This window comes from Marmota monax, unplaced genomic scaffold, assembly GCF_021218885.2.
Source record: "Marmota monax isolate L192 unplaced genomic scaffold, Marmota_monax_Labrador192_F-V1.1 WCK01_AAM20220418_F8-fsc00055, whole genome shotgun sequence".
Taxonomy (NCBI): domain Eukaryota; kingdom Metazoa; phylum Chordata; class Mammalia; order Rodentia; family Sciuridae; genus Marmota; species Marmota monax.
Genome location: NW_026695205.1, coordinates 9,531,393 through 9,550,000, shown reverse-complemented (window position 1 = coordinate 9,550,000; position 18,608 = coordinate 9,531,393). Strand labels below are relative to the sequence as shown.

Here is an 18,608-nt window from a genome sequence, read left to right as displayed (position 1 = left end):
ATCAAGTACAACCCCTTTGCCAAGGCCTTCTTGGACGCCAAGGAGAGGTGAGTAGAGAAATCCCAGTGAGATTTTATGAATGGACTTGTGCAAATGTGGGACTCACAATTGTCCTGAAAGGATAGAGATGTTTTCAATATTCATGTAAATAGAATAAGCAAATTCAACTGGGTGACAATCGCCTGCTCCTTACCACAGTGGTCCCAGAGGGCCACTGGCTCGCACTGTTCTGGTGGGGCTCTGTTTATCATAGGTTCTTGAAAGTAACACAACCATATTAAAAAAGTGATCTAGGTTTTTAATAATTCACTGTGACCTTTCCCCAGTTGTCTCTGAGTAATACAGTTTTAATAGTTGTATTGTTTTAAAACCGCACTTAGCCCAGGAAGGGTAAGTAATGGTGGGAGGCTCGTATGATTCAGGTGGGAGAAGAAGGGTAATTAGAGACTGTGGAGGGCTGTGTTAGTCAGCCTTTCGTCACTGGGACCAAAATGCCTGACAAGAACAACTTAGAGGAGGAAGAGTTCATTTGGGGCTCACAGTTTCAGAGCCTCAGTCCACGGGGCTGACTTCCTCGTTCTGGGCCTGAGATGAGCAGAGCCTGTGGCAAAAGGGCAGTGGCCGGGGAAAGCTGGTCATCTTATGGCAGCCAGGAAGCAGAGGAGGAGCCAGGGACAGGATATAGTCCAAGGCTACCTCCCCAGTGACCGCCTCCTCCAGCAATTTTATCTGCCTACGATTACCACCTGGTGGTCCATTCAGATTGCCAATCCATCAGGATTAACCCATCGTGAGGCTACAGCTCATCACTGACCATTCCACCTCCGAACACTCCTGCGTGATCTAACACAGGAACTTTTCAGGGGACACCTTATATCCAAAACGTAACAGGGCATGAGTGATGACTCTGGCACTTTGGGTCAGTGACTTGCTGTCTCCCTACCTTTGCTTTTCATTCTTGGGCAAAATAACAGAGCGTGGGACTGATCATTGATTTTTCTATTGACAAGGCTTGGAATATAAATACGGTGTCCTTTAAAGTATTCAGAATTTTTTGCCGGAATTTCCAATCTTTTCACCTACTTTTATAACTATCTGATTTTCCTTTTCATCTTAAAGATTCTGGGTTAATGGACAGATGCTTATAAAGATATCACACAAGAATCTGTCCTGTTCAATATATGAATACATTTTGATGATGTAGAGGACACGCTTATAACTTTTTCAGGTAACTGAAGTCGTAATGGAGAAGGATGTGTGAGATGACAGAATCCTGGCCACCATTGCAGGTCCCAAATGATAGCAGCATGGTATAATAAAGAGGTCTCAGAACTTCAAGGAAGAGGCCCTGACTTGGAGTCCCAGTTTCGTCGCTCCTCTCTGTTTGATCATGCATGTGTCAGTCTACCTCCCTGAGATCTACAACGAATAGATCTACTCTGCAAAATGGGCATAGCAATATTTCCTTCACAGGGTTGTTGGTCGACCTAGCATATCACATGTGTAATTGTGTCCCAAAGACCTGCACGGATCTTAGCTGTTGTCATTATTATCTGAATCATGACCCAAAGTAAGATGGAGCTGAACAGGGATGGCTGTCCACATGGTACTGGGGACAACAGCAGATCTGAGATACAGAGCCACTGTACAAGTAGAGGAAGGAGAATGGGAGAGGAGACCAGCTTGAGGAAAGGGGAGTCTGGTCTTCTTATTCTGAGACCTGTATCGCTCTCCTTAGAGGATTTGGGCTGTGCTTCATGCTGGACTTGAGCAATGAGCTGTCACTTTCACTGCTGTTTCAGAAACCACCCCAAAGACCTTCCGGAGGCTGTCTGTGAGAGCCAGCACGTGGCCTACTCTCACTGTGAGTTGGGGAGCCCAGGTGGGAGGCGCTGGGTACACTGGGAGTGACCCCCTGCACTCAGACCCTTTGCCTTCATGACCACTTAAGGCCTCGTCCAAACTGAGCCCCACTGATGGCCCCTTCCACTCAAGTCAAGGTGATGCCTTCCCAGAGTTCCCAGGCATAGGGGTCAGACAAGTCTTAGGCAGGAGGTAAGAATGGGAATGAAGACTTTCTTAACTCTAATTTTCATGTGAGCGAAGCGAAGGACTCTCCAAAGGGCGTCCTGGGCCTATCTCCCACCTGTACCCTCTCTGGTCAGTTCTGGATTTCCCCTGTTCCTAGCGGTTGCTAATTTTGGAGCTGGTCCCTACTGTCTGCCTGGCCTCAAGCAGCTGCGGCCTCACAGATGAGGAGAGTCTGTGTTTGGGCTGAAAGGCCCAGGGGAGGTGGAGAAGTATGCCCGGGAGTCAGAGGGCAGCGCTGGGTGTTCCCACAGGGTACCACTGTCTCCATGTCTCGCCGGTGGAGGAGGCTCCTGGTGGAGGGAGCCCGAGGAGGTTCCAGGAGCCACTCATGGAAAAGTTAACCCGTGGACACACCCTTTAATTTGCATTGCGGTGGCTTGCCAAGATCCCTGTGGCCATTTTAAAGCTGTGGATTCTTCCCTCCTCCCTCCCCTAAACCTTCCATGTCAGAATGGTAGTACAGCCACACAGAGAGCTGGCTTTCAGAAGGGCACTTTTTAAAGTGACTTTACCAAGGCTTTTGTTGAGGTTAGTGCCACACGCAGAGAGACACGCCTTCTCTCAGTCCACGTGCGGCGGCCTTCTTGGCAAACTTCTCAAGGTGTGTGCGTTACATGTGGCCAACTACGCGTCCTGGGGTGGGGAGTCTTGTCTGGTTTTGCCCATTGGATGCCTGAATCTTGAGTCCACTATTCAGTGTAGGGAAGTTTTAAATTTTCCCTTTGAAGGTTCAGTAATATTGGTTGATGAAATAAGCTAACAATAGATAGATCAGCAGGAAAAAAGCACACACACTTATAAGTGTACAGAAACATGAAAACCATATGCAAAGAATGAAACTCAAAGAAAGTGCCGGATGGTTGAAGCTTAAATAGCATTTGAACTACAGAAATAGGCACTTGGTGGGGTGGAGGGAAGAAAATGCACTGAACAGAGTGGTCTTATTGTGCAGAAGAATATGGGACGTCCTGTGGAGTCTCAGGGCAAGTCCACACAGGCTGAGGAGGGGCCTCAGAGCCAGGGCATTGCATTCACTGTGGGCTTCCACTACGGTGTCCACCTGCACCCCAAAAGGGCGGCTTGCAGAAGGACTCCTGTGTCACAGCCCACTGCATGGCCGTCTCATAGCATGCTAAAGAAGCATATTTTGGGGGGGTGGCCTACTTTGACCTCACTCTCTGGGAGGGACACCTTGGGTCGTATGCTTACACAACCATGGGGAGAACACAGGATTGTCAGGAATGATCGAACTCTGTGCCATGTGCTTACTTACACTTTACGAGCGTTTCAGCAATGGCCGTGGGTGCTAGTTCCAAGGTCCTTTTCCACATTGCTGAGGTGACAGTCCTTGGTCACAATTCTTCAGGAGCAGCTCTGGCCTTGTCTGAATCACCGTCTGTCATGCCAGCTGAGATCTGGTGGGAGAATGTGTTTCTTATTCAGGGCCTGAATCACTGAGTCTCCATCTTTGCCCAGGAGCTCTCCTGCAGTAGAATCTTCTGTTCAGGATCTCCACCAGCTGATTTCTATGAAATATTTTGAAGTTTTCCAAAATATTCTGCAAAATGCTCGCTGCCAAGGTGTGCGAGGCCAGCGCTCTTTCTCTGTGCCAGGAGTGTCCCGCGTTGGTGACGGAAGGCCTCACCTTCCCACCGGCAGAAACGAGCACCTTGCTCCTTCCTTGCCACCTCACCAAGCAGCCCCTGGTGGAGGCCAGTGAGCTGGACACAAGTCGGAGGCCTCCTGGACACACTTTTATTATAAGAAAGTAGCTTTCAGGTTGTATTTTGTATAGCTTCCATTAACTTCTGCATTCGGGTTGTATTGGTATAGCCATAGCGCAGTGTTATTTAGTGGTTTTGCACACCTTGATGGGACCTGTCTATCTCCAGAGAGACCAGGTCACCTGTTCATGGGGAAGGGGTGGTGGAATTTCCACATGGGCAGGGTCACTGTCATTCCCAAGAAACGTGCTGTGCAAAGTAGCTGGTCAGCTGATTTCTGTGTGTCAGTCCCTGTATTTTCCTGTTGTCTGTTCCAGTGGGAGGCTGGATCTTTTCCAATCCGGATGGCGTGTGCACAGCAGGAAATGCCAACTACCAGTATGCAACGCCCTTGCCCCTGCCTGCTCCCCACACCCACCATGGCTGCGAGCATTACTCGGGGCTCCGAGGACACCGGCAAGCTCCCTACCCTTCTGCGTACATGCACAGGAACCACTCTCCCTCAGGTGTGTGGTTCTGCTAATTAGGCTCTGGGGTGTGGGGGAGGGAAAAGCTGCCTGTCCCTGTGCCCCCAGGCAGCTACTGCTGTCAACCCCAACAGCGGCTGCCTGGAGGGGAGAATGTGCGTCTTCATGATCCTGGTCACCGAGCCTTTCCCGGGCTCCACACACACAGTGCCTCTCCTAGCACCTGCTCTGCCCCCGGGTCTGTAGGTGGTGGGGACAGAGGGGAGGAACACACAGCTGCTCCCTGGGGAATCACAGGGCTTCACAAACAGATAAATAACCATAACAAAATGCAGCGAGCGCTCTAACGTGGTCCCCAGACCTGCAGCATCACCTGGGAACTTGCCAGCACTCTAGATACTCAGGCTGGACTCCTGGTCCAAGTCTGCATCTTCACAAGATCCCAGGAGATGCAAGGCACCTTAGGGCTTGAGAACAAGGTGCTGTGGGAAGGAAAAGACCAACTGGATCTGGGCAGGCAGAGGAGGCTGCCTGGAGGGGTGGTCATTTAGACTGAGCCTTGAAGCAGACAAGGTCTACTCAAGTAGACAGGGTCTTGAATAGACAAGGTCAGCGGTGGACTGGGCAGGAGTGAAGGATGGATGACACATGCCATTCCAGGTGGACATGGAGGGTACAGGAGCCTCACCGTCTGGGGAACAGACTCTGCACAGGGTATTGAGGGGGGGCTGCTGGAAGATGTAAGGGCTGAGCTCCACGAGGCTGCAAGTGTCAGCTCACTACAAGGGGCAGCATGGCCCATTTTGTGCAGCCATGTGTAGAGAACAGAACCCACCTCCTCACAGCTGTGGAGGCTGGGGCACCCGAGACCAAGACAGCGGCATTTGGTGGGGGTCTTCCTGCTGGGTTGTGATGAGGCAGATGTCATCTTGCAGATGGGGAAGGGGCTGATGGATGCTGTCCTCAGGAACCCACTCCCACGGCAGGGGCCCCACTCCATCCCCAGGAGGGTTCCCGCAGTCCCACCTCTCAGCACGGTGGCAGCGGAGACCACGTTCCTAACACAGAGACTCTGTGGGACACGTTCAGACCACAGTACCAGGGGCACACTTGGAATTGTGCTCACCCTCTTCTCTTCCCCTTTCCCCTTCCTGCCCCCTCTCTCTTACAGTCATGTTTATACAAATGACGATTCAAAGAAATAGAAGACACTTTTCTTTCTTTCCCCATAAAACTGTTTATATTTAAGGTGTATAATGTGATCTCCAGAGTAAAGCAAATCGAAATTCCATTTTCTCATGTAGTTTCCTTTTTTCTTTTTAGGTTAGAGCACCTGAAATCTATGCTCTTAGTAAGTGTCCAGTACATACAGCCATAGAGACCTCAGGCCTCGAGCCGCACGCTCAGCTCCGGACTGATTCCTCCACAGTCCTGCATGTCTGCATCCTCTGGCCAACCTCATTTCCCCTCTCCACACTCCTGGTGCGCTGGGCCACTCTGCGTCCACCCCTGGTGCTCTGGCCACTCTCTGTCCACTCCTGGTGCTCTGGCCACTTTCTACTCCACACTGGGCCACTCTGCGTCCACTCTGGTGCTCTGGCCACTCTCTGTCCAGCCCTGGTGTTCTGGGCCACTCTCTGTCCATCCCTGGTGTACTGAGCCATTCTGCATCCACCATTGGTGCTCTAGCCACTCTCTGTCCACCCTGGTACCGCTGTCTTCTAGTGTTTCAGCCCCACGGAGGCATGAGGTCATGCAGTCTTCCTTCCTGTGAGAGGACACTGTTCTCGAGACCTTTAGAGCTGCTTGGGGGGCACTGAGGAGAATAAGGACCTAGGAATCTCTCTGGGCCCGGGGGCCCTCCAGCCGGAGAGAAGCTGTTTGGCCCTTTCTCAAGGAGAGTGAATGTGGGGAAGGAGTCGGGCAGGTCCGTGTCACTGAGTGAAAACGCCCCCTCTGGGAGCCTCTGTCAGCTGGAGGTAGGCTGTGAAGGGACCTCTCTGGACACTGGCATGTGCTACTTCAGTAGCCCAAGCCCCTTCCGCTCCACTACCCTCAGAAGGACTGACGAGCCATTGCCTCGCAGTGTAAGCCACAGCTGATGTTCCTGGTCACCATCTTTACGTGTTCTGTGTGTTCCGTGATTTTGACTCGTTGTCGTTTCTCCAAAGTGAATTTGATAGAAAGCTCAAGCAATAATCTGCAAGTGTTCTCGGGAGCCGACAGCTGGACTTCCTTGTCCTCCGCTCCCCACGCCAGCATCTTGTCTGTGCCCCACACCAACGGACCCATCAACCCAGGGCCCAGGTAAGCTCGCTCTTGGGTGGTCTCAGAGCCTCACTGTCCTCTGGGGACCCAGTGGCTTCTTCTTGCTAGAGTGGCTCAGCCTCAACTGACTCCTCAGCAGCCAGGATGTAAGGGGCCCAAGAGGACGGACCTCTGTGGCTGGAGGAAGGGCACTGGCGAAGCAGCCACCGGGGTGTCTCCTCTATTCTCGTGGCATTGACATTGTATGTTTAAAGGGGAGAAAACACTGTGGCCTGGGATCATTGGAACCAGCCAGAAACACTTTAAACTGAGGCTATAACAAATAAGTCATGTATACACACGTGTACACACACACACGCACACGCACACACAACATCAAGTATAGGTGCATTAAAAAGCAAATACGTAAAAATACACTGAGGAATTGAGGCCCTTGGCTGCCCCTATTCTCTTATGTCTCTCCCTCTGAAAGGGGGTACAGTGGGGACATGGCTCACAGCCTGGCGTTAGGACCAGATGTAGTGCTGGGCCCCGAGGTGTGGTCTCACCCCAGAGGGCTGCGTCCAGCTGGCTTTTGGGGATCAGCACCTCAGGGTGGTGGAGGGGAAAGAACGGGTGGCTTGAGTCTGGCAGAGGTGACGCTGTCTGCCCGTTGCGCACTTTGACCTTGGGCTGTGTTCCTGGCCTCCCCTAGCTTTGGCTTTCCTATCTCCTGAAATAGCCCGAGCTTCTCTGTAGATCAGAGCTACTATGAGCATCGAAACGAGAAATGTGCTAGGATGCTTTGCCTGCAGCGCCATTCTGTGTAAATGTCACTGTGGTGCTCCACACAGACCTGTGGAATACGGTCACTATCCAACGGGGAATCAAAAGTGACAAAACATTTGTTTTTCTCTAACAAAATCCTACGGTACCTCCGGCCTGTGCCACAGCCAGGTCCTGACGGCCTGCATGGCCACGTGAGCCTGCAGACACCCATCGTCTCAGCCCTCGGAGCCCACCCTTCTTGTTGGGGTCTGGTCTCCATGACACTAGAGGCCTTTGGGAGCCTCCTAAGCCAGCGCAGAAACCACGGCTCCAGGCCACTCTGCCTTCTGTGTGACCTTGACCTTCAGCCTCCAGAAAGTGCTAATACTGGCCTTGCAGTTGGCCCTGAGAGCCGGGCACAACTACACAGTGTGTAGGACAGAGCTTGGCCCCTGGCTGTCGGGATCCCCAGGACCCTCATCCTTGTTCTCGTTCTCACACCCTGCCACAGCCCGAATCAGAGCTCTTCCTTTGGGTTCAGACCAGCCCCGTCCAACAGGAATAAAACATGAACCGCAGGTGTCACAGCTGCCAGCCACGTGTGTAAGCTTAAATGTTCTAGTAGCCACATTTTAAAAAGAAAAAAAAACCATGTCAATATTTTGTGCAATACAAGATATTCGAAATATAATCATATCCACCTGCATTTTATGTAAGAAATTTGTTGAGATTTTCGTTACATTTTGTACTGAGTCTTCAAAATCTGGTGTGTAGGGTGTCTTTCCACCTGACCCAGTTTGGACTGAATTTCAGGAGGTCAGGATGGCACAGCTCTCGACCCCGTGGGCCACAGCAATAGCAGCAGCATCAGGAGCACCAGTCAGAAATGCAGCATCTCAGGCCCCAGCCCAGACCTACTGCCAGGCTCTGCATTTATTTACCCCAGCTGATTCTAACACACTGAGGTGGGACCAGCAGTGTCACATTCCACTTTATGCAGACCTAAAATCGGCCATCTAATGTCTCACCAAGTCCCATCGTTCAATTTCAAATCTGGACTGTATCATTGGAGTCCACCCATCAAGGAAGGTGGGCCACCTCAGGCAAGGCAGGAGTGCCGCAAACAAACAGAAAGGGTTGCAAAAGAGATGAATGAATTTATCCATAAAGAGCAAAATAGTTCATCACTGCTAGAAGCAAGAGAAGCAGATGGTGATCTGGTTAATGAAAAGAACTCCGAATGAAAATACGTCAGTTTTAGAACCAAAAAAAGAGCATAAAGAAAAAGAGAAACAAGGAAGGAGTAGATCAGGAAGTTCTAGTAGTGGTAGTTCCAGTAGCAATAGCAGAACTAGTAGTACTAGTAGTACTGTCTCTAGTTCTTCATACAGTTCTAACTCAGGTAGTAGTCGCACATCTTCTCAGTCTTCTTCTCCTAAAAGGAAAAAGAGACATAGTAGGAGTAGATCTCCAACAACTAAAGCTAGACGTAGCAGAAGTAGAAGCTACTCTCGCAGAATTAAAATAGAGAGCAATAGGGCTAGGAATAAGGTTAGAGATAGGGGAAGATCTAATAGAAGTAGCCTTGAAAGAGAAAGACGACAAAATCGGAGTCCTTCCTGAGAGAGACGTAGAAGTAGAAGTCACTCGAGGGAGAGACGAACCTGTCGTTCCAGTCCCAGTAGGAGTCAAGATAGGCGTAAAATTGAGGATCAACGTGGAAATCTTAGTGGGAACAGTCATAAGCATAATGATCAACAACCCCTCCCCGTGATGTGGCAAATGCCATGCGTGATGTGGCAAATGCCATGCGTCATCCCAACTCGGCTGTGGCCCTCAACACAGGAGCTCTAAGCAGTGGGCAGAGAGCCACGCCCAAGGCTCAGCACACTGGCAGTCACCCTACAGCTCTGACTCAGTCACGTGCACCTGAGTTCTCTATTATTATTATGTAAATTTTGCTGCATGGTACAATCAACAAGGAAGCTTTAAAAATTCCCGATACCCAGGCTGCGTGCCAGACCATGGTGAGAATCTCCAGGGGATGGTGCCCGGGCATCTAACTTTTTTCCATCTCTAAACTCACTGAGTGATTCCAATGTGCAACCAAGTCTTGAACCAGTGCTGTAGAAGTAGAGATGGCAAAGAAGTGGTTAGCCTCAGGCTTCCTGCCAGGGACCCTAGCTGACAGGTGGAGACCAGAAAGAGACGTCATAATAACTACCACTGTTTACTGAGTGTCCCGTGCCAGGCACCATATACTCACCTTTTCGTTGAATCCTTGCAACAGCCTCTCAGGTCTGTAAGATACCACTGCGAGCGTTGAAGCTGAAGAAGCAGACGCTCAGAGTTACTAACCACTCTGCTCGAGGTCACAGGGCTCACGTGAGGTGGAGCTAGGATTCAGACCCAGTGCTTCCAACAGCCGTGGTCGGCCACACGGCCACTCCTGGCCAGGGAGGGACCATTCTCACAGAGTCTGAGGTCCTAATCCTTCCTTGCATGGTCCTGCCTGCTTTATATGAGCTGCAGGTGAGACCAGAGAATGGAACACCTTGCCAGGGGCCAGGCGAGCACCGTGATTCAGTGTCAGGACAACTAATTTCATGCCACTACCTCTCGTGACGTCTCTTGGATTTTCTGCACAAGCGGGGCCCGTTTGTGCCACTGCTGGAAGCAGGCATGGCCAGAGCCCTCTCCTGCCTGTGGTAGTCCTCCCTGGGGCGCCATCTGACGGTCTCTCTCTCCCCTCTGCAGCTCCTATCCCTGCCTGTGGACCATCAGCAATGGAGCCGGGGGCCCTGCTGGGTCAGGCGCAGAGGCTCATGGCAGCACCCCGGGAGCCTTTCTCCTTGGCAACCCAGCCGTGACCTCACCCGCCTCCGGGCTCCCCACCCAAGCTCCAGCTTCAGCTGGTGTGGAGGTCCTGGGGGAGCCCTCACTGACCAGCATTGCAGTGTCCACCTGGACCGCGGTGGCCTCACATCCCTTCCCAGGCTGGGGTGGCCCTGGAGGGGGTGGGCGCCACTCCCCCTCCTCTCTGGACAGTTAGGCAGTGTCCAAGGAGCCTCCGTGAGCAGAGTCCCCTAGGAGTAGAGCACCTAGAAGCCCTGCTCTGATCCCAGTGGGCCATCCTGCAGGTCCCGCCTGCCGGTGGGGGCGGCAGGGTGGCGGGAGGTCTCACGGAAGCCCCCTGGGGAGGGTTTAGCTGGTGATGTGGATTTGGCATCTCGCGCTGCTCCGTGGTTTTGGCTCTCCTGTTTTCCTGGAGCGCATCCTTGCCCTGCTTAGGTGACTGAGGTCTGCTGCGTGCCTTCCTTGTGCCCTGCCCGCTGTCCGCCTAGCTTCCTTCTCTCGGAGGGTGCAAACTGTGAGTGAGCTTGACCATCACCTAGCAAGGCCACTGCTTCCTAGCTCTGGGCAGCCCAGGAAGGTGGAGGCCCAAGGCCCAGGCTTGTGTCTGCTTTGTGCCAAGAGTCCAGAGCAAAGGAGAGAAATATGCTCCTCACAGCTGTGTGCCCAGAGATGAGGACCTGAGATCACATCACTCCCTCGCTCAGAAGCCTTCTGTGGCTCACCTCTGCCTGCACAATGAGGTCCACCATCGGGCCTCTGCCTGCTCTCCAGTCTGGCTCCCTGTTAGCCCTGCAGCCTCCCGTTCCAGCCAAGGCAGGTGGCTCCCTGTTCCTGAGCAGCCACTGTACTCTTCACCTCCCTGGAACTCAGGTGTCCTCCTGGCTCCAGTCCACCTCTGAGTCCTGCTCAACTCCCAGGACTACCGCAATGCCCACACTGACCATCCGAGCCGGCCTGCTTGATCTCCCACCCCAGCCCCAGAGCTCACCTGGTCCTGCCTCTCCTCCTGTTGAGGATCTCCCCTACTGGACTGTCCAGCTCTCCAGGTGAGGCCTGGCCTCCCCGTCTGTGTGCCCCATAGCACCTGGTACTGTAGACCTTAACTCTTGTAGGTGCCCAATAAACATTTGCTGAGCTGAATTGGTGTGAAGTGTGTGTGTGTTGAAGGGTCAGTGTGGGACTGGCTGGGAGGCACAGCTCAGAGAGTGTCCCACGACACAGGAGCAAGTCAAGGGGGGCGGACAGGAACATGCTGGTGGCACCAGTTAGTTCCCCGTGGCTGGTAATACTAAATGGAGACGGGGTTGCCAGAGCACAGTTCCTTGGAAGTGCCTGGGGGCACCAGGAGCCCTGGCAGACACAGATTCCTGGGCCCACCCCACAGCTGTTGGATAGACTCCTCGGGTTGAGGTTCAGGGATTTATTTCAGGCAATGTTTTGGTGGTGACCTCAGAGCCGGCTCCGAAGCGACTTGTGCAGCACAGAGGAACACAACAAATCCTCCAGGGACCCCGTGCAGATGAGTCTCACTCCTGCCCTGGCCACAGTCACCACAGTGACTCGCGAGTTGAGCACTGGGTCTCGCTCTTCCTTTCCCTTTCCACCCGTCATGGGGTCTGCTCAACACCACGGAGTGAGGTCTTGAGACTTGAGCTTAGACTCAGTGTCCCGTCAGCTGACCTGCTCTACAGCCAGGCTCCGCTGAGGAGCCCAGACATGGTGCTGCTGCATCTTGGCTCCTTCTAGGGTAATAAGCCCCTACCTAGTGTCCCTGGAAGCCACATTACCCACTCGGGGTTACCTGGCTAGAGCCGTGGGCACGAACAGGTGTGTGAGTGACTCAGGCATGTTGTCCTCCTACAAATGTTCTCCGAAGAGTCCTGGTCAGCACTCCAAGACGGAGCTCCTCCTGCTGCCCAGGCCCTCTGTGGTACCTCCGGAGGACAATCAGACGTGAATACATCAGCACCTCTGCAAGACCGCGTTTTGGTAAGCTTTAAAAAGTGGCCCTAGTTCATTCTAATAGAACATCAGATTACTGTGGCCTCCGCTGGCCCGACAAAGCCCTGTCGGTCAGTCTCCGCAGCAGTTGGTCATGCCTGGTACTCGGCAAATGCATATGAGAAAGAGTCAGGGACCCTCTTGGCGTCAACAATGCCAGCACCAGTCAGAAAGCCCCAAGGGAAACCAAAGCTTGAGACGAAACTCAGTTTTCCACCTCTGCGGACAGCTGAAACTGGAGCTCCTCTGACGGCAGGCGGGGTCACAGCTCGCACTGGGGCGCTAAGTCCTTCAGCACTGCAGAGACCCAGTGGCCACAAGCAGCAGATCGACATAACCAAAGGAACTCTCCTACAGCAAGCGGGTATCCGACATCAGATTCTCCACGGCCCGCGTGCGCTGGGGTTTATATGGCACCTGGGTCACTGCTATTGGTCCAAACTTATGCTAATTAGGGTTTGAAAAAAGGACCAATGCTTTTTTTTACCCTATTTATTTAAAACATTTATACCCATTAGGGGTTGGAAACGCACCGACGCTATTGGTCGACTCTCAGTCCCAGCTTCCATTCAGTCTGCAGCACTGCAATGTCTCCTCAGGTCAGGAAGCCCAGGTCCAGGGACTTGGTTCCCGGCTGCAGCTCGGCGTGGCGCAGGCTTCTGTAGCCGGCGACTGTAGAGTGTCCTGGCCTGGCCACCGGAGGGTGACAGGTCAGCACGCCTTTGCCAGCGCCTCAGGCTGCTGCACCTGCATGGCGGCTCCCACCCGGCCACCCCGCTGCTGCTTCTCTTCTGGACCGTGAGCTGGTGCCCAGCATGGCAGCCGGGAGCCCTGTCACAGAAAGTGCCCAGGTGGTAGCATTCTGGGAAACTCTGTGGGGAAAGCAGAGTGGGACAACTCAGGGACAGTCACTGCGACTGTGACTCAAGATGACTGCACAACTCAAGCTGGGCCTCTGCCAGCAGATCCTAAAGACAGCAAGTCCTTAAACAGAACCAGGAGCCTGCTGACCCACTGGCTGACGTAGGACCTGGCTTTGCAGCGGGGGCCGCTGGGGGAGGCCGAAGTCTGGGGACTGCTCAAGCAGGAGTGCGGCCCTCCACCAGGGGTTCCTGCCTCCTCCAGGAAACTTCACCTTTCCCCCCAGTGCCTTGCCCAAAGTCCAGCGCATTTCAACTACAGCATTTCTGGGCTGCTCAGCAATAAGCAAAGCAAACACTTCAATTATTTTCTAATCTTTTTTTTTTTTAAAGAGAGAATTTTTTTTTTAATGTTTATTTTTTTCTAGTTTTCGGCGGATACAACGTCTTTGTTTGTATGTGGTGCTGAGGATCGAACCCGGGCCACGCGCATGCCAGGCGAGCGCGCTACCACTTGAGCCACATCCCCAGCCCTATTTTCTAATCTTGAACCAACCGGATTTCAACTATGTTTAAGTACACAGACCAACCGATATTTATTTATTTATTTTTTTGGTTTCTTTATTGTTTTAAAATAAATAATATGTTGACTTGGCATGAAAAAATTTCTTGACCCAATTTATGAGAGTCAGACTTCTCACAACAGGAACAGCTACTTGCTATTCCTTAAGGGAGGATGAGAAATAGGGTGTGATAAGTTGGTCCTCAGGATCTTTAAAGACATAGCTGTGCTTTTGGATTAAATAAGCCAAGGTATCAGCTTAACCAAGGAGAGCCTGGTGAAAATGTCAGCATGGGCAATGAAAAAGAGCAGATTTAAACTTCAGAATCTTAAAACACACTTCTCAGAAGATATACAATTAATCAAGAAATAAATGAAAAAAAAAACGTTCAACATCTCTAGCAATTAGAGAAATGCAAATCAAAACTATTCTAAGATTCCATCTCACTCCAGTCAGAATGGCAGCTGTTATGAAGACAAACAACAATAAGTGTTGGCAAGGATGTGGGGAAAAGGCACACTCATACATTCTGGTGGGACTGCAAATTGGTGCAGCCAATATAGAAAACAATATGGAGATTCATGGGAAAACTGGGAATGGAACCACCATTTGACCCAGCTATCCCACTCCTTGGTCTACACCCAAAGGACTTAAAACAGCATACTACAGGGACACAGCCACATCAATGTTTATAGCAGCACAATTCACAATAGCTAAACTGTGGAACCAACCTAGATGCCCTTCAGTGGATGAAAGGATAAAGAAAATGTGGCATATATACACAATGGAATATTACTTGGCAATAAAAGAGACTAAAATCATGGCATTTGCAGGTAAATGGATAGAGCTGGAGAATATAATGCTAAGTGAAGTTAGCCAGTCCCCAAAAACCAAATGCCAAATGTTTTCTCTGATTTAAGGATGCTGATTCATTATGTGGTTGAGGGGGCATGGGAGGATTAGATGAACTCTAGATAGGGCAAAGGGGAGGGAGGGGAAGGCAGGGTAAATGGGGGTAGGAAAGATGGTGGAATGAGATGGACATCATTACCCCAAGTACATGTATGAAGAAACGAATGGTGTGATTCTACATTGTGGACAACCAGAGATATGAAAAATTGTGCTCTATATGTGTAATATGAACTGTAATGCGTTCTGCTGTCATGTATAACAAATTAGAATTAAAAAAATTAAAATTCTTAAAACAGATGTTAGAAAACATCAGCTCTGCAAACAATTGATTGTCAGTGTAGGGTTTTGCTTGACACACTTGAGTAAGTTTTGCTCTTAAGGACTTTCAGCTGAATGGATGAGGCCCATCTCTGCCTTTGAGGACCATCTCCTTTATTTAAAGTTAATGGGTGGTACATGTCATTCACATCTGCAAAATACCTTCAGACTTGCCAAGTTAACACATAAAACTAACCATCCCAAGCACCCATACTTATTTTTCATTACCCCTGCTTCAGAAGAGCTGGGGCACTGGGGCACTCTGTATGTAGACAAGTGAGCCAGCCTTCCTTGGAGAAAATTCTGTCTCTGGTCCTCTGAGAGCCAGTCTTGGAATTGTCGACAGGGTACATCGCTCAGTCCTGGAGGTGAGGGCACAGAAACCCCACTCTCTTCCATCCTCCCAGCAGGCCCGAGAGGGAGAAAGGAGCAGGCTGGGGACCCCAGGCTACAGACGGAAAATGGAATCTGGAAAATCTGGAGGCCAGAGCAACTCGTGAAACCTACGTTAGGACTTGGAAGGAATGCCCTGGAACGGGGGTGAGGAGTGAGTTGTCACACCCTCATCCTCAACGTGGAAAAATCTGGAATTCGCTCTTCCTTGTCGTGAGCACTCTGGTTTGGAGTGCCTGGTAGGAGTATACATGTATACACGCCCGTGTGTGCACGTGGGCGTGTGCAAGGGCCTATATTTAGTGAGCACTCTCTGTCCTTAGACAAGTCAGTTGACCTTTGGGGGAGACTCTTTGTTTTGGAAGAGCACTTTTCCTGGGGGTGTGGTTGTGGGGAAGAGTGTAACAGGGAGTTTGGGGTGAGCCAGGGCTGGGAGGGGGTGTGATATGCTTCCCACATACTTTTGGGATTGGGGGAGCTTGGAGCTTGGAGCTTGGAGGTTAGATACCTAGTGATTTCTTGGAAGGAAAACGACTCAGATTTTGACCTTTTCTCTTGATGATTCAAATTTAATGAAAAAAAATGTGGATGCCTGGAGATAGCCCAGACCACGACTGGCAGCAGGAAAATATAACATGATTTAGAGAAAAATTCACCCAAATGGGAGAAGTAGTTTCAGCCAACAAGTGGTTTCCACATGAGAGCGACTGGAGGTGAGGTGTCTCTGGACCCGCTGGGGACTCAGGCAGCCACCCGACACTGGTAGCCTGGGAACTGGCTGGTGCCTGAGCTGAGAGTCATCCTCAAGACCTTTCACCCCTGGGGCCTGGGTTCGCACTCCTGAGGGGGACTGGGAGAGAGTGTCCAGGGCCTTTGCAGCAGTCAGTCACCAGAGGGAGGGGTGCTCTGTGGGAGTCTGTGAACTTGAGCAGGTGGCTGTCGACAGCCATGAGAGTTAGAAGTTTGTTCCAGGACGGAGGCCTGTGTCACCGGACCCTCTGGCCCTCTCCCTGTATCTCCAGCACTTGCCCGAGTGCCTGGAGTGTAAAGGTTTCCACAGGCATAACCCAGAGGGTGTAGAAATTATCCTTAGCAATGGAAAATCTAGACAGGGAAAAAGCTTGGGTTGGTAAAAAAAAAAAAAAAACTGAGTCAAGGTTGTGTCTTCATGAGGTCACACGTCTTTGGGGGGGACTTCGTATATTTTGGGACCCTGCCCTCCTGGAGTGTGTCCTGCTTCCTTGGAGGTCTTCTGTCCCTTCCCCCTCCCCTCCTCTCTCTTTTCTCCTTTCCCTCCCTGCTTGCCTTTCTTTCAGGGTTGTTGCAGGGGCTGAGGAGCACACCCCGTGAAGGATGAGGGTCCCTTGCAAAGCCAAGACCCACTCACTCCACTCTGGGGAAGAGGTGGATGGTAACCACGCATGGTAAACCACCTTGCCACGGCTGTCTACATCCTGCGTCCACACTGCTGTTTAAGGCTCAGTAACACATGCCTGTAATCCCACAGCTCAGGAGGTTGAGGCAGGAGCAGTGCAAGTTCAAGGCCAGCCTCAGCAACTTAGCTAGTCACTAAACAACTTAGTGAGACCCCTTCTCAAAAAATAAAGAGGGCTGGGATGCTGCCCAGTAGTAGAATTCCCCTGGGTTAAATATCTAGTACCAAACAAACAAACAAAAACAAAAAAAGACCACAACAAAAAAACCCAACCAACCAACCAAACAAAACCCCTGACCCTCTGAAGTGTCTTGCGGTTGGTCTGCCGTGTGCTGAACATGATTGCTAACATTTATTCAGGACGTATTGCTTGCCAGGCTCTGGGCTAAGCACTTCACAAGCATTATTCAATTGAATCCTTACAATCAGCCTATGAAGCTTATGATGTAGTATCATGATTTTTAATAACTTTATTAAATAAAATTTACAAACCATTGGCTTACCTGTTTAAAGTGCATTTATGAAGTTGTGCAACCATCCCCATAATCTAATTTTAGAATATTTTCGTCATTGATAAAGAAGCCTTGCACCCAGAAGCGCTCCCTGCCCGTGCCCTCCTGCCCACCCCTTCCTGCCACCCAGGCAGCTGTGGCCGCCGGCTGGATTTCCCACCCCAGAGTTTCACATTGTGGCATCAGCAGATCAGGGTATTTGTGCTAATGCTTTTGCCTAACATGCCATTTTGGAGTTCTGCAGATGCAGCAGGTTTTGGACTTCCTTCCTCCTGTTGCTGGACACCCTTCTGTTGTATAAGTGTAACTGCATTTTGCTTTCTATTCACCAGATGCAGGGAATTCGGGGTGTCCCTACATTTTCAGCATTCATGTTTGTTTTTGCTGGGGTGAGATGTTGTCATTGTCCCCATTTCACAGATGAGGAACAGGCTTAGAGGTTAGGTGGGGTTTCCCATGTCACACACCACGAGGGGCAGAACTCTGACCTCTCTGGGGGCAGCTAGGACCCAGGTCACTCCTGCACTGAGGTGACCTGTGCAGGGGCTCTGTTGATACCGTCCTTGGCTTCAGTCACACCAGGGCTCCAGGACTGCTGTGGCCTGGGAGGATGACAGGTGGTGAGGTGGGAGAAGGAGGCAGGGAGGCTTGGTGTGAGCAGGGCCCACGGACCACAGATGGCCAGGGGCCTGGGGACAGAGCACTGGGAGACATCTCTGGGTTTTCCCAGAAACCCTTCTGGACAGTTCTGGTAAAAACTGAATTTCCTGGAGCAGCAGAATGTGGGTTTGAGTCCATTAAAATTTGGATTATTAATGGAAATGTGATCTCAAAGCCTAGCAAAGCCTGGCAAATATTAATTGTAATTAGAAAAGAGATAATTGACTTTGGGATAGATTTTTAAAAAGTACACTTATTAACACTTAACAAAAATGTGCTGTGGGCAAAGCATTCAGAAATCCAAGAAGTAACCTTACATTTTAAAAATTCACAGTGTGGTGAAATGGAGAGGGTTCTGAATTATAACGCTTAGGCTGTGCCCTGGTCCAGGTGGAAGGCAGGGTGCTGTTTGGTGAATCTGTTGCCAGGATGGCCGCCAGCAGGACGGTGCCACCTGCTTCCTGCCCTGTAGGACACGAGTCACAGGGCACCACCGAAGCCCCTGTGCCTGGGGTGGGAGCAGAGGGCTCCTGCAATGTGGTCAGCTACAGCATGGGACATGTGCTTGTGGGGGGGCGAGGGGGTCAAGGGCCCTGATATCTCGACCATGTGGGGGATGAATGTTTTTCTGAGAGAAAGCAAGGCAGCAATGAGCAGAGGAGTGAAGCTGAGAGGAGCCGGTCCCTGGTGCCCGAGTTGGCACTGCTGTACTTCTCTCCATGACCTGTAGGGGGGGCTGTCGTGCCGCACAGCTACCTGGGGAAGGAGACAGCTGGGAGGAGCATCTAGGAGGCCAGGTGC

The 18,608-nt window shown here is 51.3% G+C and overlaps 1 protein-coding gene across 1 annotated transcript in view; it reads left to right on the top strand.

Moving 5' to 3' along the window:
* Tbx19 (T-box transcription factor 19) overlaps window positions 1-11,293 on the top strand; it is a 26,548-nt gene extending 15,255 nt beyond the window's left edge. The window contains exons 4-8 of the mRNA XM_046430125.2: window positions 1-47; window positions 1,803-1,864; window positions 4,133-4,321; window positions 6,454-6,589; window positions 10,055-11,293. The exon at window positions 1-47 is cut by the window's left edge and continues 15 nt beyond it. Of these exons, the coding sequence (XP_046286081.1) occupies window positions 1-47; window positions 1,803-1,864; window positions 4,133-4,321; window positions 6,454-6,589; window positions 10,055-10,349 (729 nt within the window). The 3' untranslated portion in view covers window positions 10,350-11,293. The remainder of the gene's footprint in view (window positions 48-1,802; window positions 1,865-4,132; window positions 4,322-6,453; window positions 6,590-10,054) is intronic.
* Window positions 11,294-18,608: the final 7,315 nt, after the last annotated feature.